The sequence below is a fragment of the Lissotriton helveticus genome, chromosome 3_1 (genome assembly GCF_964261635.1).
Source record: "Lissotriton helveticus chromosome 3_1, aLisHel1.1, whole genome shotgun sequence".
NCBI lineage: Eukaryota > Metazoa > Chordata > Amphibia > Caudata > Salamandridae > Lissotriton > Lissotriton helveticus.
Window position 1 is genome coordinate 190,069,204 of NC_136061.1, and position 27,725 is coordinate 190,096,928.

Consider the following 27,725-nt stretch of genomic DNA (forward strand, 5'->3'; position numbering starts at 1 on the left):
ATGAACCATGTTTATATTGAACTCTAGAATTACTCTTTTCACAATTCTGTTGGGACCAGAGGTGGGTATTGAGGATTATGCTGCTGATCTGTCTTCAGTTTTATTTCTCTAGCAGCCTTACACAATTAAGAAAAAACTACCTTTATCGTGAACACTTGTGAAGAGACCAAACAAGTGGCAATCGTTTCGCAAACCATACAAGTCTAAGAGTCCTCTGCCTACCATTACGCTCCTTCTTTTTTCAATGCTCTAGTCAGCCAAGGTAAGTTCTCCTGGGGTCTTTTGACTTTAGGCCTGTCAAGGGGGGGCTTACGACATATATATGTAAATATTGCCACTGCTAACATGGGTCCATCCACAACTAACTGCAGGAGAGCCGCCATGTTCCAGTTGTGGTCTTTTGTCTATGTGACCTTTTGGTGTGGTGCATGGTAGAGGTCTGCCGGCCGCTAGAGGAAACCTGTGCTTATTTGTTCAAGAGCTCTCACACACTACCTGGACCGTGCACTGTCAGCTCTGACAGGCTGAAAGTAACTGACGCGCCCATCCATGTTATTTGTTGAGACCTCTTAAAATATTCCCTGCCCACCGCCTGGAGTCTGAACGCCCTCAGGGTTCGGTATCTCTTCTGTTGTTGCTCATGGTGAGCTGAGGGGCACTCTCTTTCTCCTGGAGACAGCCTGCAGTACCAAGTGGACACCAACCCAGGCGGTTGTAATTGCATACTCTCTGCTGTTGTAAGGAGGTCGTCCCAGGACATATAGTGGATCATTTTGGTGTCCGAACCATCCACTCCAATGAGTCGAACATACTTCATACCACCCTTCACTTGGCACTCCACCCAGCCATACCTAACCCTCTGCAATCAGCTAGAATGCAGCATACAAATTAATCTAACGGGACCTACACTGAGGACGAATTATACCTAATATTTCCCCTTTTGTCAGGAGGTTGGTGCAGCCATTCACAAAGTTGTGTCAGATGTCGTGGCACTACTTCGAGAAGCCTTTGAACCCCGTTCCTTCGAGGGAAGAACTATTTGAACTCTCTGGGGTCTCACAACCTTGTGGGCGGTCTCAGTACTTCCCTAAGTGCATGAAAAACTGCGTTGCACACCAGGAGTTACCATGGCTGCCTTTGATAGGCTGAAGAAACCCTTCAGTGCACACTCTTCACCTTTAAGAGACTCCCCAAGCAAGACCCGTTTACTGATACTCAAGTTGAACCTAACTGTACGGGTGCTTGTCCCTCGGGTTCACCTGAAGGATGATGATTCCCACAGGGACTCGGAGGGGTATGTGGGCCACAATAGGCCATGGTGTCAGTCTTCAAATGCCCCTGTTGTCCCTCCATGAGCGGTCAACGAACTAGGGTCAGATGTTTTAGACCCGAGAGAACATTCTATACCCCCGCTCTTCTGAATGGGTCCCCAGGGACTATGTGGCCGGCAGGCTTCGCAAGCCCCTCAATAAGGGGTTTCGCAACCACCTTCAGGGAGAATGCCCCTGTCCATCGCTGGACAGCAAAATGGCATGTACACTTAAGATAGACGCATGGATGGACAAGCTTCTGGCAAAATATGTGTGTGACCCTAAGAAGGGCATTAACCTGTCCTGGCGCTCGTGCCAGGATACATTTGTGGATGTCACTGGTCCCCCACTGAGAAGCGCAAAGCACTTTTGAAATGTGGCCCGGTTCACCAATAAGGTTTTCTCTAGTGTGGGCAGAGGGGGTGCGTGAGGCTTGCATGCCCTGAGCCTGTGGCTCAGAACTGCAGCAATCATGTGGGATTGGACTCGCTGCAAGCTCAGCACTGCAGCGGGGGGAGTCACCCTTCTCTTACAGGGGTGCGGCAGTGGTCATCTGTGGCTCCACACTGGATGGGACAATACCTTAATTATTCAGTCATGCACGGGCCTAAGGGGTCATAGATCCTGCAGTGCAACTCTCATCTGCCGCTGCCGGTAGGCAGTAAGGAGAGCAGGTGATCGCCAGCCTGACACCCCCACCCCCTTCCGGTGAGGCTGAAATCGGACAGAGGATGGCATAATTACCATTGGCATCTAACTGAGTCCAGCTTATATTACCTCAACTGCACACTGGTGCCTTGCAAAGTGCATAAACATAATTCTCCAGCTGGTCCACCTGCATTAATCTGGCCCGGCAGCCACCCCGACAGCTGATTTCCGTTCTTGGTGGAATGCCTGCAAGCGCCACGGTGGCAACACGGACATTGCGGCCAGCTCTAGCCCTCTAGTGTGTTGACTTCTCAGCTGCTAGCGGTCACTGAGAGCAACCAGTTCCCGCAGATAGCATAGGCGCCCAGGCCTCCCTGCTGGTTGTCATTGGGACTGTTGTACATTTATCTGTGAAATGGGTGTTGCTGGTAATCTTCGGAGTTTTGCTCATGCGCCAAATGCCCTGCTTCACCACTGGTGCTCCCAGGTGGGCCGTGGGTGCTTGGAGCTGGCACACTCAACGCACCAGCAGCACAAAGAGTAACCACGATGGGGAAAACGGACAACAAACAACAAAACAGCACTTTGAAAAACGCTCCGCCAGGCTCCATGACAGTGATCAGACACCACTAACGATGGTGCCGGAGACACAGTTAGAACCGGACCAGGACGACGATGTCAAGGCCATGGTAAGGGAGGTAAAGGTTAGTTTACAGGCGATTGATTCCAAGTTGGATACCCTCGCAGCGCGCATGGATCAGGTCTCCCAAAAAGTGGACAAACACAGACTTGATGCTTTGGAAATCAGTGTCACTGATTCAGATGATCATCAGGTAGAGTCTCGGGAACACCTCCTTCGCATGGACTAAGTGCTGGATGTTATTAAGGCGCATAACGAGGACCTCGAAGCGCGCTCACAATGTTCGCTTAACGGGCATACCAGAATCCACAAATATTCCTAATATGGAGAAGTACATTGAAGGCCTCCTGCAGGACCTTTTTGGTTCTGATCTGTCGCCCATGTTCCTTGTGGAGCACACCCATCGCACCCTGGGGTCCAGAACCCCCCACGGAGCGGCTCCCTGTCCGATCCTGGCCAGCTTATTCAATTATCAGGACAAGGATACTGTTCCCAGACTGGCACGGGAGAGGGTGGAGCTGCAATACCATGGCATTTTACCCAGACTTCACACAAGTGGTCCAGGTGGGAGTTCATTCCAGCGAAGAAACTGCTTCAAAAAACTTACACTAAGTATGCAATGTTATACCCCGCAAAGCTCCGGGTGCCGGGCGGGAGCAAACCACTATTCTTCAAGGAAGCTAGCGCTGCTTTCAAATTTGCCAAGCAACACGCCAATAAGCACCATGAAGGGGTCAGAGAGAGAAAGACTCGTCTCCGCAGAGTCAGTTAACTGACAATGACTAATTACTGTGGCCTTATTGTTTGGTACTTAAATCACTCCGATTAGACCAGACCTATACATCATTTGGTGCCTGTCTTCCTTTTGTTATCTAATAAGGGTGGTTCTATTTATGCTCGGCCACCCTGTCTTTGTGTAACAGGGCAGTATGCCGGCAATTCCACGCCCCCACCGGGATGATTCCCTACAGCCCCACGTTCCGAGGGTGCCAGTTTATAGCGGGTCATTACAATGGTAAAACTGAACCTGTTTTGGGTGGGTGGGTGGGTCGTTAGGGTTTATGTTTATTGTTGTTTGTTGCAGTACATAATGCTTTCCTGGCTGTGGGATTCATATCCAGTGTTGCAGTTGTTCAGATCCGGTAAGGTTGCCACCCTTCAGACAGATTCCACGTGGGTGGTTATGTTGCCCCATGCTTGTTTTATTTTTATTGTTAAACACTCTCGCACTTTTCGCCACAACTGTCCAAGCTAACCTGCATTACTTGGAATGTGCACATCTTAATCACCATTGTAGTCACGACTGGTGCAATCATATCTCACGAGACATGCTGTTGATATTTGCTTCCTACAGGAGACCCACCTTAGAGAGGCCGCCCGATCCAGACTGTTATCCAGTAGATGGAGCGAAGTGCACACGTCTAGCTATTGCAATTACTCATGAGGGGTGGCGACTGATAAAAAAGGGAATCCCCTGACAAAATGTTGAAGGTAGTTAGTGACCACGATGGTAGATATCTGCTACTCTTGGGGAAAATGAATCATCAACAAGTAGTTATTGCGAACATTACAGTCCCAATGTGGACGATCCCTCCTTTTTCAACCAGGTATGGCATCACATACAATCCTTGGGAGACGCGGCACTGTTTTGGGGGAGCGATTTCAACACTGTTTTGTCACGGTCGGCTGACAGAGCTGGACTATCGCATTCACACCATCCACAGGCAGCTGCAGTTCTTAAAGGCTTAATCGCAGATTATCACTTGCTAGACACATGGCGGGTATTCCATCCACATGCCCGTGAGGGCATGTGCATCACACAGCAGCATCTTGCATGGTCCAGGATAGACTTCTGGCTCACTTCAAGGTACTTACACTCTTGGGTCATAGAGGATGCACATCATGCATGCACATTATCAGACCACGCCCCGATAACCTTAACTCTCATGGTACCCACACCTTATAGGCAGCCGTTCACGTGCGCCTTCCCTCAAATGGCTGCTAGACACAGCTTTATTTATCTAGGGTGGATTTTCCAGTCTCTGTTCCAATATCTCGCAGGACCTGGGATGCAGACCTTGGGGAGAGTATAACAGATGAGCTTTGGGAATTCGGGTGTAGATAGTTGGAGCGAATGTCCCCTTATCTATAGCCTCAGGCTCATCCACTTCAAATATCTCCACTGCCTTTACAGCACTCCCACATAACTGCATAGAATGGGTCTGCGTAATAACTGTTGGCGGTGCGGGTCCTCGCAAGCAACCTTTTCACATTTGGCCTGCCAGTGTGGTCCTATAGCAAACTACTGGCTGGAAATATTACTCCACATCAAGAACATAACCGGGCAGGAGCTGCCTTGTACCCCATTGGTGGCACGGCTGGGTGTAATTCCAGGTGTGCCGCAAAAGCTGCCGGCAATGTTATTATTATTAGCCAAAAGACAGGTGGCTGTGCACTGGGGTGCCGTCTCCTCCCCTACTACAAAGTAGTGGGTCCGGGACGTGACATACTGTAGGGCACAGCTGGCAAGTTACTGGGAGCTTATGCCCACTAAATCTCGCCCAATTGATACCTGGGATCCATTTGTGGGATGATTGAGTTCTGCTGCCACAGACGACCTATGATGTAATTGCAATGAGACGGGACCCATGTCTGACACTGGGATCTTGATTAGGAGTTGTAATGTTTTAACTTATGAACAGTCATTGCAGTGATTTATTGTCCTAATGTTCATGGAGTACCTGTTCAATGACTCTTTCCCCATGGTGTGGTAATCGCCTGTTTTGCACGCTGGATCACTGCATATCAATGCTACGATTGGGCCGGCTGGCCCACCTGATTGCATTGTACAGCACTGTATCTTGTTTGTAATTATATTAAAATTAATATATAAATAAAAGATTATGGGGCAGGTTTGCAGACTTTCTATCAACTGGAAACTCTACCTCGGAAGCCTGGGTGCTACAGACAGCATAGGGTGTCCACACCAAGATTTAAGGCTCACCAGTCCAACTTAACCATCCTCACACCATTTCCATGTTGGCATCGGGACGCCTCTCTGGTGGACGACAAGTTATCATAACTCCTTGCCAAAGGGGTGGTAATTACGTCAGTTCAAAATTTAGGGGGTTCACCTCCTTAGGAACATCTTGCGGCCAAAGGACTGGCTTGGTCATCTAGATTTCAAGAATGCTTACGCTACAATACCTATTTAGCCCCTCATCTGAGTTTCCTTCCGTTCCAATGGCTCTCCCAGATGTTTTAGTTCACAATTCTCCAGTTTGGCTAGTCGTCAGGACCATGGTCAAAGTCCAGGCGGTCCATCTGGTAATCTATCTGGATGACATCCTCCTGATGGAGCAGCGCCCTTCGAAACTGGACCCGTTTCTGGATTTTGTGATAGATTTAGTAGCGATAAGCCAAAGCCTGCCATCCAGAAAAATGACCAAGACCCGACCTGCTCTATGAAAGGCTCCCCAGAGACAGAGATCCTCCCTGAGGCAGACCACTTGCCCAGTGGGCCTGCTTTCATCTTCGCCTAGGCTATTTTTCCAGGCCCACTCCACTACATGGCTTTGCAGCATCTCAAGGCGTACCACTGTCACCAAGGGTTCACATACTCTCAAGTGGTGCTGCTCTCTGAGGAAGCTAAGACGGAGAACGAATGGTGGTTAGCTCACTTGGAAGTCTGGAACGGAAGAGCGATTTTCAGTTCTGAACCAGACTACGTCATATAATCAGATGCCAGCAAGACCAGCTGGAGCACAAGATGTGGAGAGTTCTCCACAGAAGGAAAATGGTCTGCTCAAATACTGTGGGGACACATCAACTGCCTAGAACTGCTGGCTGGGTAATTTGCTGTCCGGTGCTGGACAAAGGACAAGGTCCAATGCTGTGTGCTCCTCGCGATGGACAACAAGATTGCAGTTCAATACATCAACCACTTGGGAAGCACAAGGTCCAGGATTCGCTCTACCTGGCAGAATCCTTTTGTGGGGTTTTTCCTGGAGAACTAGAATGCGGTCTTAGAGGATTAGCACCCGGGTTCATCCAACTGGGTGTTGGAATGGCACTCAAGACATTTCAGGATCCAGATAATTTGTCTCTCTCTCCTACACAGAAGGGACCCACTCTCAGCCAAGCTTTTGCACTGTTCCTGTACCATTAACTAGAACTTCTTTTCAGATGGAGTCTAGACCCCAAAGCAGTAGCGATGGAACGCTTTTCTTCAAGACTGGACAAAGGAACAGGGTTATGATTTTCCCCCATTCTCCATGATCACTCATCTTGCTGCCCATGAAAGGAGGCAGAATTCTAAATTGGTGGTAGTGACCTCACAATTAAAATTTCCACTTTGGTATCCAGTTCTAGCATTCAGATCCATAAACACCTTTTGGTCTACCATTTTAGCAGGATCCCCCCATACCACCACCCCAAAAGCGCCACAAAGTGGGGGACCCCCCTTGGTACGAAAACTCTTGAGGGGTAGCCATTTCTCCTTTCTTCCGGAACCCCGTTATTCCTTTCTATCAGTAGGGTCTTAAACATGTTAAATGTATGGATGAATAACCGATCTCTGTCCTGTAAAGAACTATTGGGTACATTAACAATGCTGTTGTGCCTAATTTCTTGCAGATGCGTCTCAGGTGCATGGGCCCTGGATATTACAGGTAGTTGTGGGGTTTTTTTTACCCCAGAAGGGGTACTTTTCAACATTTCACGGCAGACTAAGATCAACACTAGGGTGGTGTTGTACCTGTTTTTCTTGTTGCTCCAAGCCTGTGTGGTGAAATGTATTAAATAACATGAATCCATGACAGAGGACCTGCCCCTACTGGGAAAGACAGTTGCTAATTGCACTCAGGAAGCCTCATGAAGCAGTGTCCTCTTCCATCATAGCCAGATTGGTAAAATGGGTCATGCAGTAGGCAGGCACTGACACCAAATCCTTTGGGGCCGCCCACTCTGCTAGAGGCACCATGGCCTCCAAGGGTTTTACTTTACCCACCAGGTTGGGGGATATTCCCAATTCTGCTCCTCAGACACTACTTTGAAGACGTTTTATTTTAAACCAGACATAAACATGGCCTCCCTTATAGTACGGAAGCTTTGAACCAGCACAATACTTGCTTCCCTTCTTGACACAGAATGAAAATGTTCCTAGCAATCATAAATGAAAATTGCAATTCTATTAAGGACACTAAGGCGAGGATTATCCCCCAGCCCCCGGAGTGCTGAGAGCTACTATTCCCTCGTAGGGATACACTGCAACAACCACAGGTAAACATTTAAAAAAAATAGTGCTGGGGTAGGTACTTTTCCTGGGTTCCAATTCAATTTCTTGTTTCGTGTCCTTGCATAAATACACAGAGTGCAAATTTGTCCTTGATTATAATTTGATTAAGAATTGATTGTTTGGATGTTTTGAATGAACAATACCAAATCAGGAATGTGGTGATAAATCTTATGTTTACTCAGGGAATGATGGATCTTTAGGGGTTTTTTCCTGTTGCATGAAAGAGGAAGAATAATGGCAGACAGGAGACTTTTGAGAATAGAACGGATTATAAATGGTTGGCTTTTGTTTCACCTTTTCGAAAGTATTCATGGCAAAAGTATTTTTTCTTAATTGTGTAAGCTGCTCAAGAAATAAAAGTGAAGATCAGTAGCATAATTCTCGCCTCAGAGTTCTCAATAGATTTGAAATTTTCTGTTACGATTGCTGGGACATTATTTCTTGTTGAGAATCCATAGAGCTGTCAAAATGACTATTAATACTGCTAGTATTATGCATGCTAATATCCTATTAGCTTTTCAATATAAGCACTTCAATGTTAAGAGTTCCAGAGATCATTAATGTCAGAATGGAAAGAAAGCCTTGTAAATCACTGTGGATAAGATGGCTGAATTGACAGATGTGTAGAAAACTCCACCAATGTTGTTTTTCTCTTTTTTCTATTTCTTTCCTTTGGGACTGTATATATGAATTGAATATAGAATCATTATATGAAATGTATAATATAATTGCTATGAACATTATCTATGATATGTTGAGAATTTGTAAATGTTGCATTAAGTAAAGGTTCAGTTAACACATTAGCGTTGTTGAATTAGAGTGTATTATATCTGTAACTGTAATTAATCTCATGTTTTCATTTTGTATTATATCCTCTTTCTGCAGGACTGAAGAAGTGGCCTACTTACCGCGAAATATGTGTTGGTTGTGATTGGACTGTATACTATGTATTGGTTTTAATGATTGGAAAATACGGGTCTTGTGAATATTGGCCTCAGTCAAATGAACTGTACAAGAAAGTCAGAAATTAAGATGTTTTAGGCATATTTTCAATAAAGAGAACATACTGAAAATAGAAATAATTGTTTACAAATGATGACTGAAGAAAAATAAAAACTTTTTTGTTTGGCTCCTGTTGGACTTGGCCCTTCTGGCAGGTTCACCCCTAAACTTTTTGCTTTTAATTGTGACCTAGAGTTAGTTATTCTTGGCTTCTGCGCACTTTAACACTGTGTCCCAGTGTAAAGTGTGTGTGCACTCCGAGTGCATGTTGTGATATAGGCCTGCCCTCCCATAGGAATGCATGGGGAATGTATGTGTCCATGGTAGTTCCTGATGTGTGGGGAGTGCAGGGGCGAGTTTGGTATGTGCAAACTCGTGAGATTAAATGCTGCTTGATGATGTGTGCGGATTTAATGTGTCTAGTGTGGAAGTGCCACTTCTAGAAGCTGGCATGTCTGTGTCATAAATGTGAATTGACTGTCTGGCTTGTGATTGGCTGGAACTGGCTGGTGTGCCTGGCTCCAGGAGTCGGGATGGATCTGCCCCGGTGATGAATGGAGAGATCTGCATGTTGTTGGGAGGGAGGAGTGCACCTGGGAACTGAATAGGGCTAGGCCTTCCCTCCACAATGCTGGCTCCGCCCCGTGTGGTGTGTCTGATGTCCCTAGCCTGTCCTGTGAATGGGGAGATGGGCTGAGCACAACAAAGTGCTCCAGAACCAGCTGCGTCTGGTTTTCCCCCACCCTGCACCCTAGAGACAAAGGAAAGTGTGTATAAAAAGGGGCTGTGACCCCATGAAAAGTGTTCTCTGCCTGATCCTGACTTGAGGGGGGCCTGCTGCCTGCTGGGCGCCAGGAGGAACCGCCGCTGGGGACTGCCTCCCTGCCTGGAGGGCCCTGTGAGCTGGCCCCTGGGCCCAGCCTTTGCCCTCCTCTTTGCCTGCATCCTAAGGACTTTGTTCTCCAAGTGCCTGAGAAGCGCTAAAACTTCATTGCGAAGAAGTGCTAGCCTTTGTGGCTGAGAGCGCTTCAGCTTGGGGGCTTCCGGGCAGAGTGCTGTGCCCGGCTACTAGCCGCGCTGGGATTGGTCCCCAGCTTTCAGGATTCCAGCCGCGTCATCCCTGGGCCGCGCAGGGATGGGTCCCCGGCTCGAGGGCTTCCCCACACGCACCCAGGAAGCAGGCCGGGCCCCGGAGAAGAACCAGGAAGCGATCTGCCACCCAGCTAGGCTTTCTCGAGGGAGAGAGCCCCGCCCGCCACCATTGAGAACACAAGGCCCCAGGAGCAGGACCGGGTGAGAAGGAGAGCCCCGCAGCCGCTTGCAGGCCATCAGAGGGGCCTGGTGAGTGCGGGCGTCTCGGGGAAGGGGCACCGATTCAGGTGAGGAGCGACCCCGGATGGCAGCGGGTCGCTTCCCTGCTCAGTGAGGCACTTTTGTTTTAGAGCCTGAGAGGCTCCACCAGTACGGGGGCATGTTCTATAGGTAGAGCCTGATAGGCTCCAACGTGTGGGCGCATTTGGTATTTAGAGCCCCAGAGGAGAGCCAGGGTGCCCGCTGGTGCCCCGGCTCAGTTCTCCAGCCGCTCAGCACTTAGTGGGCAGCTGCTTCGTTAGGCCCTAAAAACCCTTGCGCATTCTTCCTTGGCTGCCTACGCAGCCCAGCCCTGACATTTTGGACAAAGGGCGTTTTAGCCCCTGAGAAGCCAAATTGGCCTGGGAACAGTTTCATGTGTTGTGCCCTTGCTTGGGGTACATGGTTATGCCGTATGTGATTTTTGCGCAAAGGTGATTACTTGCCTAATGTGATTTATGCATAATATGCAATGCCTTTTTGCCTACACCTCTAAATGTGTTTTCATGCCTAGGAGGATGTTTTACCTAGTATAGTTATGCTAGTGAGTTCATGGTTCCCTGCGTGATATATGCCTAAGGTGGTTAGGATTGTGTAGTGTGTACCTACCCTTTTTACCAGTGGTTACTGGTTGTGTTCTACGCTGGTTCTTTGGTACTACAATTATCCTATGTTCTAAGTGCTATTCCTACAAAGTGCTCCTTCTACAAAGTGCTAGTTCTACTAAGTGCTATTCTTGACAGTGGTCCACGTGGCCCTGTCCGATGTATATAATCCCCTGTAAATACTGCCCAGTGCCAGTTGGCACAGTGTAATTATGTGATTATGATCTAATGTGTTTATGGTAATACAAAGGCTATTTTTATATATAACCTTGTGTGGAGTTCCTTTTGTGGGGGGCCTGGGATGTTGTTGCTGGTGGGTGCGTGCACAAATGCTTTACACATTGCCTCCGGGATCAGCCTTACTGCTAGTGTCATGTTTCTAAGGGGGTGAGCAGGGGTTATCTTTGGAGTGTAACTTCCTTGCCCTAACTAGAGTGGTGGTTTCTGCCTGACTTTGGCGCAAGCCTCAGCCAATCAGAAATCCCATTTCTAACACTCCCTACAAATATATGAGGTGTAGCTTATAATTTATCAGTCAGATGTGTTACTGACTAAGTGGGTAGCAACCTGTGCAGGGTCCTTAGCATCTGTTAGCCCTGCATTAGAAGGTATTCTCTTATGGCTAATGTTCTCTACAAGGGAAGAATATACTTCCTAACGTGTCATCATTAACTGTAGTGTACTGCCCATTTACTAAACATATACTTATAATATATATACTTACTGATGGCAATCTCCCAGTTAATCCTGCACATATGTCCATCATACAGATACAACACATGCAGTTCTATGAGGGGAGAGATAACACATTGGTGGGTAACTTCAGGAATTGTAGGGGTTTTACAAAGGGTTGGACACCATATGCTGATGATTTAGAATTGCACTTTCAGTCAATGAATAAACATCTATGGTTGACAAACCTATTAAATAACATTCCACGCCGGTGGCTTTCTGAACATGCTTGGCTATAAGGAATCTCCTCCAGCCACAACTTTTATTCAGTATCAAACAGCAGCACATAAAAAACAATGAGTATGTTTGAGAATACTCTAAGTAAACGGTCTCCAAACAAGAATCATTTCCATTATATGAAGGCTTGTGGCAGATATCAACCGCCATGTGCGGTTCCAAACTTTGTTTTCCAATTACAAGTCAAAATGTAAGTGCAGGTATACTCTACATAAATCACTGCTCCTTCAAATGAAGAATCCACCTTTTGAAGCAATTATGACATGAGAATGAATAGGTGATGAGAGGGGAGTGTGCTTGAAATTTCCTTGGACAATATCTTCACCTATCTAGAACATGAGAAATTAGCAGATACAGACACCTCTGGGATTTACAAACCCACTTTTCACTGGAGAGTTCTCAACATCTGGTGAAGTGAAGGAAACTCTCTGCAACATTCTCTGCATCTGAGGAAAAAACACAAACCAGATCAGGCAGCTAACAGAAAGCAGAACAAAAACCTGCTGCCTAATACTCTTTTCAGGAAGAAATGTTTAGTCAGCCAAAGGTTGTCTGAGGTAACGTTTCAAACCTGGAAGCGGACTAATAAAAGCAACAATTATCAGAACAAGCACTAATACAATACAAGTTTCCACCCCAGTTAGAAACGCACACCACACCCATTCTCAACGACCAAGCACCCAGACAACTCATCTCTACTGACAAGCACTTGACTATTGGATATGCTGCATCTGTGGTTGGAACAGATTTAACCAACCACTGACCCACCTCAATGCTGCCATGCACCTAACATAGACGTTTAGAGAATAAATATTTGAGTAATGATGCATACTGATACAAGTCCTCCTGAAGAAGGACCCCCTATGGTCCGGAATGCACTGAGGCAAAGAAACAGAACTATCGATTCAAAGAAAGAGTTGAGTCATGTTTGACTGAAGATGCAACAAAAAAAAACACATCTTTAAGGAATGCTCCAATTAAATGCAACCACATTTAGCCAAATAAAAGATATATCACATGGAGCAATGCTGAATATTTGTGATAAACTGTCACAGTGTGGATTCTAACTTACTGATTGAAAAATGTTTTTTGGGCTGTGCACTAAAGGACTCCCATGAGAAGGCTGCACGTTTCTCAGATATGACACCGTACAACACACAGCAGGAAGTAAGATACATGGTGGAAGTAATCTAAGTCAATATTATAAGGATATTGGAGTTCTGTGAACATGTGGAAGTAAACTGCTACTGGTCATAAAACTGAGGGTCTTTGCAATATTCTTTTCATGTACACTTGGGAACATCTTTTTGTTATTATGTGTGAGAAGGGGACAGGAGAAGACAATGGATGTGAGGACTGCAAAGCAGCATTGAGAACTTTAGGTCCCCTTCTCTAAAATACTTTCAGGATCAACAGAGGCAAATTACACTTTGAAGGCAAGGAGATGCATAATTTTCAATGTGGTGCTCAACAACGCACTATCTAAACAGAAATATTTTAAGATGAAAGCAGTTCTATTAAACCTTATGGTACATTCATCAATGCCACAAATGGGCAAACAACGCACACCATGCCTGGAATCTCTGCTGCATCTCCACACCTTCCGCATATTCCCTACCTCAATCCTGTTCCAGCGCTGGATTGAGGGGGGCAAACATCCGGCCGCACATTTGTTTTTGCTTCTCCATGTAATCCCGATAACAGCTGCAAACAAAATGTTGCATTAAACAACACATTGCTAATACAAAAGATTAAATAAAAAACAGAATCATTAGCATTCTATGTAACACGAGCTTTCCTGATATAGCCTTCCTCATATTATCAATGTTACACTTGTGGTGGAACCTTGTGTGCAGAACCCTGCATACCATTGCTCAAAGGCAAGCTTAAGCTCTTCTTTGTACCCCATGCACTAGATTTCTTAGGCTATCAATTTACAAACACAGCAACCAGACCACAAAATGCCGTTCAGAGCCATTGGGAACCGGTCAGAGAATGCTCAACAGCCAGCATCCTCTGATAAACTACAACAAACCACTATCCAGATCAACGCTCAATGTCCACAGGTAAGAGGGTGTTGTTGCATTATGTGCACAAAAAAGAAGCCTGCAGACTGGATACCCGCCAAAGAACATAAAGGACGAGGGTTCATAGGCCTCAGACTTTCTGGTTTCAAGTGCAAGTCATGAAAGTGAGGTCTCCAACAAGTACATGGAAAAAAACTGCACTTGGATATGACATTTAAAAAGGGCTTGCAAATGTAAAAAGAATGAGAAAAATCAACAGGTACCACATTACTGGTATATGCTTCAGCTCCAAATAGGTATTTTTGCTGTTTGTTACTTGAAAATGAAATACCTTGAAAAAACAAGATACAAGAGGCGTATGGCAAAACCAAAACAGTATAATTAAGCAGAGCGGCTGTTAAGACAGTTACAGGCACAGGGTCTGAGGACTTTCTCAATTTACAATTGATCTGAGACTTTCTTATATACTGTTCACCGTAGCAATACATTTTTCTGGCACTCCTTGTATGGTGAGGAATGCAAGTAGCTGCATTTGGATTCCTAAATTAATTGTCTAATGGATAATGCATGCGGGCTTTGACTTTGCGTGGACACAATGCAGCTAGTGGGTAACATGTCCAGATGCCTGGCATGGGAAGGGCGTGATCACTGCGTGTGTTGTGTTCCAACTGGCTGTAAGTTCCTAACTTATGTGGCACCTGACTTTATGTTTTAGGAGCACGAGTATCTGCTACAGCTGTGTGTTTTTTATTGGGGCCAATCACCCTTGACCACTGTAGTGTCGCTGCGCCTATCTATGGGATTGCTTTAAGGTTTCCTGTCGGTGCATTTGTCTGCCGGCTTTGTGCCACCCCACCTGTGACCTATTAATCAATAACTTGGGCATAGGCCTCAGTGCTTGCCAGACTAGGTATTTGCGAGTCAGGGGTTGATGTAGAGTTCACAACGGGCAAATTTGTTAGTAAAGATGCGATTTTGTTCACATAAATGAATGTATCGTTTTTAGTATCAGCATTGACTTTTCCCATATTAGCATTCCCCTTTGTTGATTTTTCAACTACACTATCTAACCCATACTTTTTGACAGTTATTTTACATGGGGCCTGTTCTTTATGCACACTTTCGACAGCTACTACATTTCTAGTTACTGGTATTTTTCCCAGTTTGAGGACTGCGTTTTTATAGCAGGAAATCCCCAATTGCACAGACCCATAAAAACCAAAACAACACAATGAAAACTGGCAACAATGATATGCACAGACCGGAGATCCACCGGGTGAGCCAGGAGAACCAATTCGAGAACCACTCCTGCTCAGGGGCACCTCTCTCTTCACGCAGGTCTCTTTGTAAGTGGTGCAGCGATTATAGTCCATATAATTTCCTGGTATCAACGTACAGCAGGACACACTATTCTTGGCACACACTCATCCCTCCTTTGTGGTCATTAAGTCTAATACATATTGGTGCTGCATCATTATGAGGCAGATTGCTCCCAGGTCTTCCTTGTTCGAATTAAGGCAGAGCTCAGTGCTGTTCATCATCTTAAGCATCTCCCACCTGGTTATCTGTAACCTGCGGGCATTGGCTTTTGTCGTTTGGATAAAGAAGATTATAGACCCACGTGCTGATACTTGTGTGTCCATGAACAGTCTGAATTCTTCTGATTTGTCTTTGTACTGGGCACAGCCAAATTATTCTGCAGCTATCTTTTCACAAGCTTGATGCAACAAAGTTGTCTTCTTCCCTAACAGGTGCTGGTACAAGTCTGACAGTTCTTCTCCGGGAATGATCAGCCTTGAGGGGTGTATTGTGACCAGAGAACAGAGTTCACACCATTCCAAGACAAGCAGAGTATAGGCAAATTCGCCGCAGTGCCAGTAGTAATCCATCAACCTAGAGATGCTCCATTGCACATCAGTTATGTGCATAATCGTGCCGCAGTTCGCATTTGTGCACAGTGGAAGCGTTCCTTTACCTTTGTAACACAAGGAGTGCAAGGAAAATGCTACTTACCAGTAAGCATCTGTTCTTGGCATGTAGAGCTGCATATTCTTACACTGTGCATTAGATCGCCATCTGGTGTTGGGCTCGGATGATTACATGTTGTTGTCTTCTTGGAAGAAGTCTTTGTAGTCACGAGATAGGTGACTCCTCCCTTGGACGATAGTGCGCATGGGCATCGGCTCCATCCTTTGATTGTTTTTCGCCATGATGGGAAATGATGGAGTTAGTAGAAATAAAGAAGGGATGTCTACGCGTGTATATCTGGAACAGATACAGGCCCCGGGGAGGCGAGAGGGAGAGTATGAATCGGCAGCTCTACATGCCAAGAAGAGATGCATACTGGTAAGTAGCATTTTCCGTTCGAGGCATATGAGCTGCAGATCACTGTGCATCGATTGTACATCAGTATCTCCCCTAGCGCCCTAGCGGTGGTCACCTGTATCTGTTGCAGTAGTTTGAAAGAGAGTTTTGAAGACAGCTTGGCCTACTGCAGCTAGCTACTTAGCTTGCACATCAACACAATAGTGTTTAGTGAAGGTGTGTGTTGTAGACCATGTTGCTGCCTTGCAGATGTCTTCTAGGGGAATGTTCTCTAAGAAAGCCATGGAGGCTCCTAGTTTGCATGTGGAATGCACTCTAGGAGGAACTGTTAATGTACGTTTTGCTTTGTGATAGCATATTTGTATACATTTTACAATCCACCTTGCAATTCCTGCTTTAATCAATCAATCAATCAAAGCATTTGTATAGCGCACTACTCACCCGGAGGGTCTCAAGGCGCTAGGGGGGGGGGTCTGCTACTGCTCGAACAGCCAGGTCTTGAGCTGCTTCCTGAAGGCGAGGTGGTCGAGGCAGCAGGACAGCTTGTCAGGGCAGCTCAGGTGGTCAGCGGGCAGGAGCAGCGGAGTGGGGGCGACCTCGCCTGGAACAGGCTCAGCGGTCGCTTTAGAGATGGGGTTGCCTTTATGTGGTGGAGAGAAACCTACAAACAGTTGCTTTGTTTTACGAAAGGATTTGGTCCTATCAATGTAATAGAGAACAGCTCTTTTTTCATCTAGTGTGTGTAGAGCTCTTTCTGCTACAGAGTCTGAGTTTTGAAAAAACACTGGCAACTCTACTGATTGATTTAGATGAAAAGGAGTAATTACTTTTGGAAGGAATTTAGGGTTAGTACGTAGAACCACTTTGTTACGGTGTAACTGTAAAAATGGTTCTTGTATAGTGAACGCTTGAATCTCACTAACTCTCCTAAGAGAGGTAATAGCAATAAGGAAAGCTGTTTTCCATGTGCGAAATTGCAGTTCACACTTATGTAAAGGTTCAAAAGGGGGCCCCATGACCCTTGTGAGGACAATGTTTAGGTTTCACACTGGAGAGGGTTGTAATCTAGGAGGAATGATTCTCGTTAATCCTTCCATAAAAGCTTTAATGGCAGGTACTCTAACATATGTTGCCTGTTTTGTAGATATGCTGCAATGAATGCAAGATGTAAACGTATAGATGAATATGCTAGATTACATCTTTGTAGATGGAGAAGGTAGCAGAAGATATTCTGATGGAAGCATCTAGAGGATCAGTTTGATTATTAGTGCAGTAAATGGCAAATCTCTTCCATTTTGCAGCATAGCAAGCTCTAGTAGTAGGTCTTCTGGCTTCTTTAATGATATTCATACAGGCTGGTGGCAGGTTAAGGTAACCAAACTTCAAGACTTCAGGAGCCATATAGCCAGATTCAGTTGACTTGGATCTGGATGTCTGAGGTCTCCATGGTTCTGCGTTAGCATGGATGGTGTCAGACACAGTCTTTGGTGTGGAACTAGAGAGAGTTCCAGCAGTGTGGTGAACCACGGTTGGCGTGCCCATGTGGGAGCTACTAGGATGAGTTTGAGAGACTGTTGTCTCAGCTTGCGTACTACTAGTGGTATTAGTGGTATCCGATCTGCACTCGAGGCAAAAGATACCAGGACCTTCTGTAATCTCGTTCATACCAAACCAGACGTTAGGACCTCGATTGATCCAAACATCCCTGAAGAATTCTAGTTTCTGCACTTTAAAGAGCTCTACTCCATCTCCCCTATATTAAGAAGTGTAGCCCCCCCAACCCTTCTGGCCCCGGATCCTATGTGGTCTACACCGCGATTTACTTTGGCTGAGGTACAAATTGCTGTGCACAGCCTGGAATCTAACAAAGCCCCTGGTCTAGATAGGATTCCGGCTGACCTTTTCAAAGAGGAACCGATAGTCTGGGCCCCACATCTTTTACTACTATATAATGCAATTTTGCAGGGTCTACCTCTCCCAGGTACTTGGTTGGGGACGGAGATAATACCCATCTACAAGAAGGGTTCTCCTCTCGAACCCTCAAATTTCAGGCCGATCAGCCTTATCGATGCAAGCCAGAAGATCTATGCCAGGCTACTTTTACAACGTTTACAGGACTGGATCAACGACAATAATATTCTGACCCCGCTTCAGGCGGGTTTTAGGGGCAAAACGTCCACAACCTACCAATTATTTCGGCTCCAGGTTCTCCACTGGAAGCATGTTGTTTTGGACGGGGGAAGTCTATATCTAACGTTCATGGACTTAAAGTCAGCATTTGACATGGTGGGCCGGAACCAGCTTTGGTCCATCTTACTATCCATGGGAGTTCCACCATACCTATGCTATCAATTTAAACTTCTCCACGATGGCACCTTTGCCAGAGTACGCTATGGAAAGTACGGTCAACTAACGGGGCCTTTCCCGGTTGAGAAGAGGGTCAGGCAGGGTTGTGTGCTTGCCCCAACCCTCTTTTCCCTCTTTCTCAACGGACTCATAGAAGATCTTCTAACTATTAAAGACATCGACTCCCCAAAACTGGCCTCCCAGAGATTTCCCGCATTAATGTTTGCGGACGACACCCTGTTGCTTTCAAAATCGCCTATGGGCATGCAGAGGGTGTTTAACTTTTGTAACAAAAGAAACCTGGTGGTTAACATCGACAATACCAAGTACATGGTATTTTTTTTTTTTTTTTGGAAAAGCAAGACTTTATTGATGATTCCAACAACATTACATTGAAGCGCCTACATCCCTGAGGCCGGCTGAAAGGGTGTCATACGTACAATATTTAAACAATTACTCCTGTCCTCTCTGGCTGTGGGCTGTCTATGGATCATTAAACATGTTGGACCTCCAAAACCCTTAGTATACGGACAGTACAGCCGCTTGCATTTTGTATTTTATGTAAACAATAAAGAAAAGAACTAAAAAACATGACTCAATATCCACAGTCACAACTGTACTCTTGCGTTCCTGTACCTGCTTATTTCCGTTAGGCGTCGCCTCTGTAGGCTTCACTCGAATCCACCTCCCCTTGTGCCCAACCCCTTCCTGTTGTACTCTCTGTGTCACATACTGCACAAGGCCCTCATGCATGCCATTCCATATTCCCTAACAATTAAACATTGTCTATCTCTTCGTCAGAACTATCGCTATCGTCTTCTGGCAATGGCTCGCATATGTCCCCTCTGTAGGAGTTCCATTGTAGCCAGACCCCATTCCACTTGCGCGGGTTGTCTCTCATCTTGTATACTGCCCTCTCCGTTATCATGAGTGTGTCCATGTTTCTGCTCCATTGTGCCAGTGTGGGGAGCTCCGCCGTCCCCCATTTTTGCGCAATGTCTCGTTTGGCCACCATGCAGCCTATCGTGACCCACAGCTTACCATAGTGCGTCAAATCAGTAGGCCCCCAGACATTTAACAGGCATACACGTGGGGCCAGTGCTACAGTGGTGTTCAGTGTCTGTGCGATGGTACGGAGCACCCGCTGCCAATACCCCACGAGGCGTGCGCAGCTCCAAAGTGTATGCAAGAAGGTGCCCTCCTCACCGCACCCCCTAAGACAATAAGGATGATCCGCCCTCTGCAATTTATGTAGAGCCACTCTTGTGTAGTAAATCCTGTGTAGGATTTTTAGTTGTACCAGGCGGAACCTAGCTGATATGCCAGCTTCACGAGGGGATGCAATAGCTGCGTTCCAGTCAGATTCATCAAAATCCCCGAGTTCCTCCTCCCACTTATCTTTTAGCTTTCCCTGTGGATCAGGTAGATTATTGAGCAGTTTACGGTATGTTAGGGAAGTCGCACCCTCCTGCATACAGTCCGTAAGCAGACGGTCTTCCAGCGGGGAGGACTCCGGGGGTGTGGTGCCCGGTGGGAGCACTGCCAGCAGGGCATGTCTGATTTGTATGTATCTATACTGTTCTGTGTTTCCCAATTCGTACTGTTGTTGAAGGGAGGCGAAGGAGACCACTCCCTCCCTGGACCACATGTCACCCACAGTTGATATCCCAATGTTGTCCCACTGGGCGAAGCCCTTAGTACGCCTCAAGTGACCTAGAGCCTTAGTGTCCCACAGCGGGGTGAGTTTTGTGATGATTCCGTCCCAATGTAGTTTCGATTGCGCCTTATACCATAACTGTACTGTGTGTTTGGTGGGTCCTATCAGTTTCGTCGCAATACCCTTGTGATACAGAGGCGCTAGCATGCTGCTAGTACCCAGTTGGGCCCTATCAGCCTTAAACGCCGGGTCAGCCTGTGGGGCGTGTATCCATTTGTTGAGAACCTTGAGCTGTGTCGCCCAGTAGTACAACTGCATATTGGGTAGTGCAATTCCACCGTCGTACCAGCTCCTGTTGAGTTTCGCGTGAGCAATTCTCGCTGGCCGATTCCCCCACAGTAGACCTGATATCAGTGCAGTCACCTTCTGAAAGTAACTGGGAGGTATTAATGTCGGTGTATTTTCGAGCACGTACAGAAAACGCGGCAGTGCCATCATTTTGAACAATGCTGCTCTGCCCAGCAGTGTCAGTGGAAGTCGTTGCCAGTGCTGTACGTCATTACGCAATCTAATGAGGGGGGGTTGTAGATTACGACTAGAGAACTCCGCCGCATCTCGGGTGACATATATTCCCAGGTATTTAAAGGACGTGGCAGCCACTTCCAGTGTGCACGAGTCCGGCAGGGTCGGGAGTGGGCCCTTGAGTTCATAAATGGTCGATTTCGACCAATTAATGGTGTATCGTGACACCCGCCCATGTGAGTTGCAGATAGATAGGAGGTTTGGGACGCTGCTGTCCAGATCCGTGAGATAGATCAACATATCATCAGCGTACAAAGACACTCTGTCCTCCCAGCTAAGATCCCACCTAATCCCCTTCAGTAGTGGCGTGTTCCGAATAGTGATCGCAAGAGGTTCTAAAACCAATGCGAAAAGGATGGGCGAGAGTGGGCATCCCTGCCTGGTTCCCCGTGCCAATTGTATGTCTCGCGACATGTGACCGTTTGCCACCACTCGTGCTACTGGGTCTTTGTATAGTAACCGGATCCAAGTGATAAATTTGGGTCCGAACCCCATGGAGGTGAGGACCGCAAAGAGGTAGCTCCACTCCACCATGTCGAATGCCATTTTGGCATCCAACGATAGTATCGCTGCCGGTTCCGTTAACAGTGGGGTTCTCGCCAAGACTCCCTGCACTCTACGAAGGTTTAAGGCCGTACTCCTATGCGGCATAAAGCCAGACTGATCTGGGTGGATCAACTGATCCAAGTATGGCATGAGCCTGTTTGCCAACAGTTTCGCCAGAATTTTTGCTTCAGGGTTCAACAGCGAGATAGGTCTATATGACGTACACTCATTAGGCGGTTTGCCCGGTTTCGGAATGGCCACTATAGTCGCCATCCGTTGGTCCGGAGGCAGTGTGCCGTTCTCCCTACTATCCACATACATCTGTAGCAGGGGTTCACTCAGGGACTCCGACATTGTTTTGAACCATTCAATGGGCACCCCGTTTGGGCCCAGAGCCTTGCCGGGGTGGAGTGCATCAATAGCCAATTGAATTTCGTCAATTGTTAAGTCGGAATCAAGATCCCGTGTCGCCTCTTCCGTCAACGTTGGCAGTGCCACCTGACCCAGGGCAGCCCGAGCCTCCTCCCCTGTCACAGTCACCGCCGGGGTGTATACCTCGCTGAAGTGGTCAGCCAGTACATTCACTATGTCTTCCGGCCGCGTGTGTACCTTCCCATGTGTGTCCGTGAGTTGTAGTATGTTCCTGTTGCCCCCTGCTTCCTATCTAGCCAAGCCAGGAGCTTACTGGCTTTGTCCCCAATGTCATATACCCTGTGCTTGGCGGCCGCAATGTCCGCCATGGTCAGTCGTTTCATATGGTCAGCCAGAAGGCGTTGGCTTCTCTGTAGGGAATGCAAAGTAGCACTTGACGGATCTGCCATATGGGCGGTGTTAGCTTTGTCAAGTTTCAGTTCCAACTCTGAGGCTTCCTTCCCCTGTGTTTTCTTGTGATGTGCGATCACTGCTATAGCTTGTCCCCTGAGTACAGCTTTATAAGCTTCCCAAAGCACTGACGGTGATCCCACCGAGGCCCGATTTTCCTCAAAATAGTGCTGGGTAGCTTTCTGCAGGTCCTTACGAATGGACGGGACTTTGAGATACCCCGGATAGATCGGGTAGATTCTCCTACGGTTCATTTCACGACTGGACAGTGTTAAGGTGATCGGCGAGTGGTCTGAAATACCCCGTGGCTTTATTTGTGCTTCATCTATGGTGAGGCGACCGTTCCCTAGTGTGAGGAAGTGTCGTGTATTTCTATAGGTTCTGATTCGATCCCCCTATTCCTGACCCTATTCTGGTTAAACTTACTAGCTAGTTAACTAACAGTCAGCCCATGAGGCAAGAAATCCCCCATGATGCAGATACCGTTATCTGACGCAGTCACACTACGGCACAGGAACGTGTTATCTGATTAGGTCATAACGCTTGAGATCTAATTAGACAAGCGATATTCCTCCAGCCCCTGATAAGGCATACGACGTTCTCATAACAAATCAAACCTATGACAACCTGGATAATCCGTGCGGCCATTGTTTTGATTTCACAGAGAACTTTAGTAAAGAATGTGCTAACGAGCAAGTCGTATGACATCTTTATTGACGTACCTATGTCCATCCTTACGTCAATCTCGGCACCTTTAAGGTATAAATATTGCCGACCTTGCCCTATGCAAACACACGCGTGGTGACAAGACGGAGCAGCCATACTTGCCGAAGCCGAGAGCAGAAGCAGACCCCGCAGGCAGCAGCCCCGCCTTCCTGACGCGCTGAGAGACGCGCTGCTATCTCAAGCCGAGAGACCCAGCACCGGCGCTTCTGGGCAGCCCTCGCAGGCAGCCTGGAATATCGAGAGCAGAGAAAGAGATACCATTCCTCATTCATCCTAAATTCCAGGTACAGAACTGAATAACCCCTCCTAGAGAATTCTTTAGTTATTCACTTGGCAAAAACAAACTTAAACTAAACTGTAACTTTCTATTCCCGCCCACGCATTAGACTTAGGTCAGGTACACGGGGTAGGCGTATTTAGAAACACCAGTTGAGTACGTTTAGTCAAATGTATATGTGTATGTAAATATATTTTAATCATTTTAAACATCATATGGCTCAGAAACCATATCAATGTTTTTACAGTATTATTTTATACTATTGCTTCTAATGTATGCACTTTACTTAACTATAAGTATTGCAATAATATCGATCCATTTCTCTTGTACGAGAAAAGAGACTGATCAATAAATAACATCTTTTATTGAACACGCCCGTCTCTTCCTTTTCTCTACATTCTGATGAGACTAAGAATGCACGTACTGACTGAGTAAAATAATTGCCTTGTGCTCACACGACTCTCGAGATTGACTCTTGATTAGGGGAGAGCAAAGTTGTCATGTTCTATGGTTGTCAGAAACTAAATCCCTTCTTGTCTAATCAGGGGAGTTCATCCTTCCTTGAACATTCGAGAAAGTTTCTAGCGAACTCTGAGCTTAGCTGGCAAACCCAAAAATTAAGTCTAGTTTCGACAGTAGTAGACCTAGTTAACGTCTGGCCTAGGTCTTTACTGCTGTAGGTACTATTCCAATGCGCAGAGCCTATTGGGAAAATAGGAGCTACACTACATGGCGCCCAACGTGTTTGGAAAGGGCGATAAAACTAACGTAAGACATTTAGAGTAACTCAGTCGTGCTTTCTCACTCAGACCCCTTTTCCCAAATACTCCAAAGACGTCTGGAGTGGGTGAAAGGTTATTATATCCTCCAAAACCTCGCAGGAGGGAACTCCTATGTATGGTTCTTGGTCTAGTCAACGTTGAAGGATAAAACAGTTCCAAAATATTGTGCACCTAATCTCTGTTTCCATAAAGAAACCTGATCTGCAAATAAAAATAATACCATCCTGTCAGTAAAATGGGAGACAGTGATGGAGAAAGAGAGGCAATTAGATTAGCTACTGAAATAGCAGATGCTGATGCTACCATGCAAACAGCAGACCCGGATATAATACTCATCCAGGTCGCCAAAAGGAGATCTATAACCTTAAAACTTATAGAAAATGGACTGACACCTATGTTATGTTATGTTATGTTATTTTTTATTTGTTAAGCGCGCATACGCCCGAAGGCTTCTTGGCGCTGGAGAGAATCAAACATAACAGTACATAAAAAGACACAAATCACTACTTACAATAAACCTGAGAAAAAAGAAAAGTTTTGAATGTCTTCCTAAAGGTGAGGAGGTCCCTGCTGTGTCGCAGAGTCAGGGGGAGAGAGTTCCACAATGAGGCCGCTAAAAATTGGAAGCTGCTACCTCCCTGACGTTTCCTTTTAAAACGGGGAACCTCAAGTAGGTCGTGCTGGGCAGATCTCAAGCTGCGCGAGGGTTGATATCTACGCAGTAGTTGTCTAAGAAAGATAGGGCCCTTACCTTCCAAGGCCTTAAACACAATGCAGCCCACCTTAAACATTGCTCTCTGCTCCACAGGCAGCCAGTGCAAGGTCTCCAGTCCATGTCTAATCGATTCCCACTTCGGGACTTTACAAATGAGTCTTGCTGCTTGATTTTGCAGATATTGCAATCTTTTCAGCTGGCCAATAGGAGCCCCCAAATAGAGGCCATTTGAAAAATCGATGTGAGAAAGGACAAGAGCACTGACTGTTTGGATTAAAGCCATACCTGTGAGGAGATGTGCTATTTTCTTGATCTTCCTCAATTGGAAAAATCCCGTGGAAACCACTGTTCCAATTTGACTTTCCAAGGAAAGATCCTCACTGAGAGTCACTCCTAAGCTTTTAGTTGTACGAGATTTTTTAGGAGGCGAGCCCATGTCCGATGGCCAAAAACAAGGGTTCCAACTGATCTCACTCTTCCCAGGTAGAATGAGCTCAGTTTTTCCCGGGTTTAGCTTAAGGTGATTTAGCGACATCCACCTTTGAATAAAAGACATGGTTGCTCGAAAATCCTCAGCCGCGTTGTCTGCGTTTAAAACAAAGACCAACTGCAGATCATCTGCATAGTTGTACACATCAACATTAAACTGTTGTAGGGAGAACAAAAGAGGCCGCATATACAAATTAAATAATAAAGGGGACAAGGAAGATCCTTGGGGAACCCCACAGAAGGAGATATTTTTAGGGGCTGTAAAAGAACCCAGACGAACCGACTGGGTACGTTCTGAAATAAAGGACCTGATCCAAGCCAAAGCCGAATCTCGAAGTCCGGCCTGTTCGACACGGTTGACCAAGATGGTATAGTCAACCGTGTCGAACGCGGCGGACAGATCTAATAACACCAAGGCCTGGTGCAGGTCCCCGTCAGCATTAGACCTCAAGGTGTTCTGAACGGCCAGTATCACTGCCTCGGTGGAATGACCTGGCCGGAAACCTGCCTGGTTAGGTTGTAAATAACCAGAGGTTTCCACAAAACTCGATAGACAATTGGTCACATGGGCCTCCAATATTTTGGATAGGTAAGGCAGTAACGATATTGGTCTATAATTTGAGAGGTCGGAGGAATCAATGCCGGGTTTCTTTTTTAGAGGGATCAGCAAGGCCTGTTTGAAACTGACCGGGACAGTCCCAGACATCAGGGAGTTATTAAGCAAAGGAAGTAGGCTGTTGGGAATTGCCCGACCAATCTCCCTCATTATTTGAGGAGGACAAACATCCTGAGGAGACCCAGACTTAACTCTGGTCAGCAGATCTGGGAGGATTTGGTCAGTAATTAGAGGAAAAGAATGCAAAGTAAGGGGGTTAAAAAAGGTATCATCTATCGGCATGCAAGCTGGCAGCCTAGATAGAGTATCCTTAATCGATGCTATCTTGTCATAAAAATAATCATTCAAGGAGTTACATAGAGATTGTGAGGGGACAACTGGAGGAGAAGTTCTCTCATCATTGCACAACTCAGTCACAATCCTGAAAATTTCTTTCGACTTATTAGTCGCATTAAGTATTTTAGAAGAGAAATAATCAGTTTTGTGAGTGTGCAGTGTTTTTTGGTAGGCTTTACGGATTAGGCAGTATGCAATCCTAGCATGAGGGCAGTAGTTAGTACGCCATGTCCTCTCATATTGCCTCACTTCAAGTTTTAATTTCCTCAACTCCGGTGTGTACCACCTATGTGCACCCACACCGCGTGAGTTATCGAAGCGAGTGAGAGGGACACATGCATTAATGGCCAAATTAAGCCATTCTTGAAGCCTACAATCAGTAGTCTCCACATCCAAGCTCTGTTCTGGCAAGGTAGACTTTAACAAATTTAAAAAATTTGAAATGTCCAAAGAGGACCATTTCCGAATCAGACTGGTAGCCTTCAGTTTAAATTGGGGGGCTTTCACAACACAAAAAGAGAAACTGATAATAAAATGATCAGACCAACTACATGGTTTAATATCAATAAAATCAATAGGTAGGTTCAATGACCAAATTTGATCGAGACTATGGCCCTTTTGATGAGTTTGAGTGTCTATATGTTGTAATAAATTCAGATCACTCAAAAGAACCTTCATTTCAGCTGCTAGGGGGTCTAATAGTATATTGTCAAACCAGAGATTAAAATCCCCGATCAAGAGTAATTTAGAATTATTGGTGGTCAGCATGGCCAGTTGCTCAGCAAGAATAGCAGGAAACATAGCCATGTTTTGGGGCGGGCGGTATAACAAAACCACCACAAGTGTCCCATTAACAGTATCCAGCTTGACAACAATGTTCTCCACGTTAGGTAAGTCCAAGGAGGAGAGTTGTCTAAGTTGATGTTTCTTATTAGAAATGATGGCCACCCCGCCCCCAGAGGTGGCACAGTCATATTCGTAATTGAGGCACACGAATATCGGCAGACAGAGGTATACTATACATGGATACATTTTCCAGCAGCAAATGCTGTAACAAAGTACTTCCACTATTACAAAGTAGAGGAACCTCCTGAAACGTACACTCCTTTCGAGGAGGTGGAAGTACCACTCAAATTCCAAGAGCATTTGCTCTTATTTGATGGCGCCCTAAAACATAATAATCACATTACAAGGCTCGGTCCTTTAGGAAGACCAGGAGCAACGTGGCCGGTCTTAGCCGGATACACACCACATCCAGACATCGACGAGATGACTGCACCAGAGCTATTAATACAGCTAAAACAACTACTAAAAATTCACAGACAATTAGTTCAGTATGTAATGCGGACTTCAACAATTCAGCCAGCGATTAAAATTCCACAGCTGACCCCTCACCAGGGGAACACAAATAAAATCACACCACAGAACATCCAATCCTGCCTAGGTAAAGTTCCAGCTAAACGGGAACAGATACCATTCTGGTTGGCACAGAAAATCACCCAAATAGAGGCGGTGTTTCCTGACACCACCCCATTAGAAAAGCACAGGATTCTGACTATATGTCTCCCAATGGGAATCGCACCACACATTGAGGACTGTGACACTTGGGGTACGGTCTTTGCTTCAATCTACACAAAAACGCACGGTGTTCCATCCATT

The 27,725-nt window shown here is 46.1% G+C and overlaps 1 protein-coding gene across 2 annotated transcripts in view; it reads right to left on the reverse strand.

The window, feature by feature from the left end:
* Positions 1-11,801: 11,801 nt before the first annotated feature.
* Positions 11,802-27,725, reverse strand: part of FKBP6 (FKBP prolyl isomerase family member 6 (inactive)) — an 875,880-nt gene continuing 859,956 nt past the window's right edge. For both annotated transcript variants that reach the window (XM_078679581.1, XM_078679580.1), the window contains exons 8-9: positions 13,439-13,524; positions 11,802-12,266 (exon numbers count right to left, since the gene is read on the reverse strand). In XM_078679581.1, coding sequence (XP_078535707.1) covers positions 13,440-13,524 — 85 coding nt within the window. In that variant the 3' untranslated portion in view covers positions 11,802-12,266; position 13,439. The remainder of the gene's footprint in view (positions 12,267-13,438; positions 13,525-27,725) is intronic.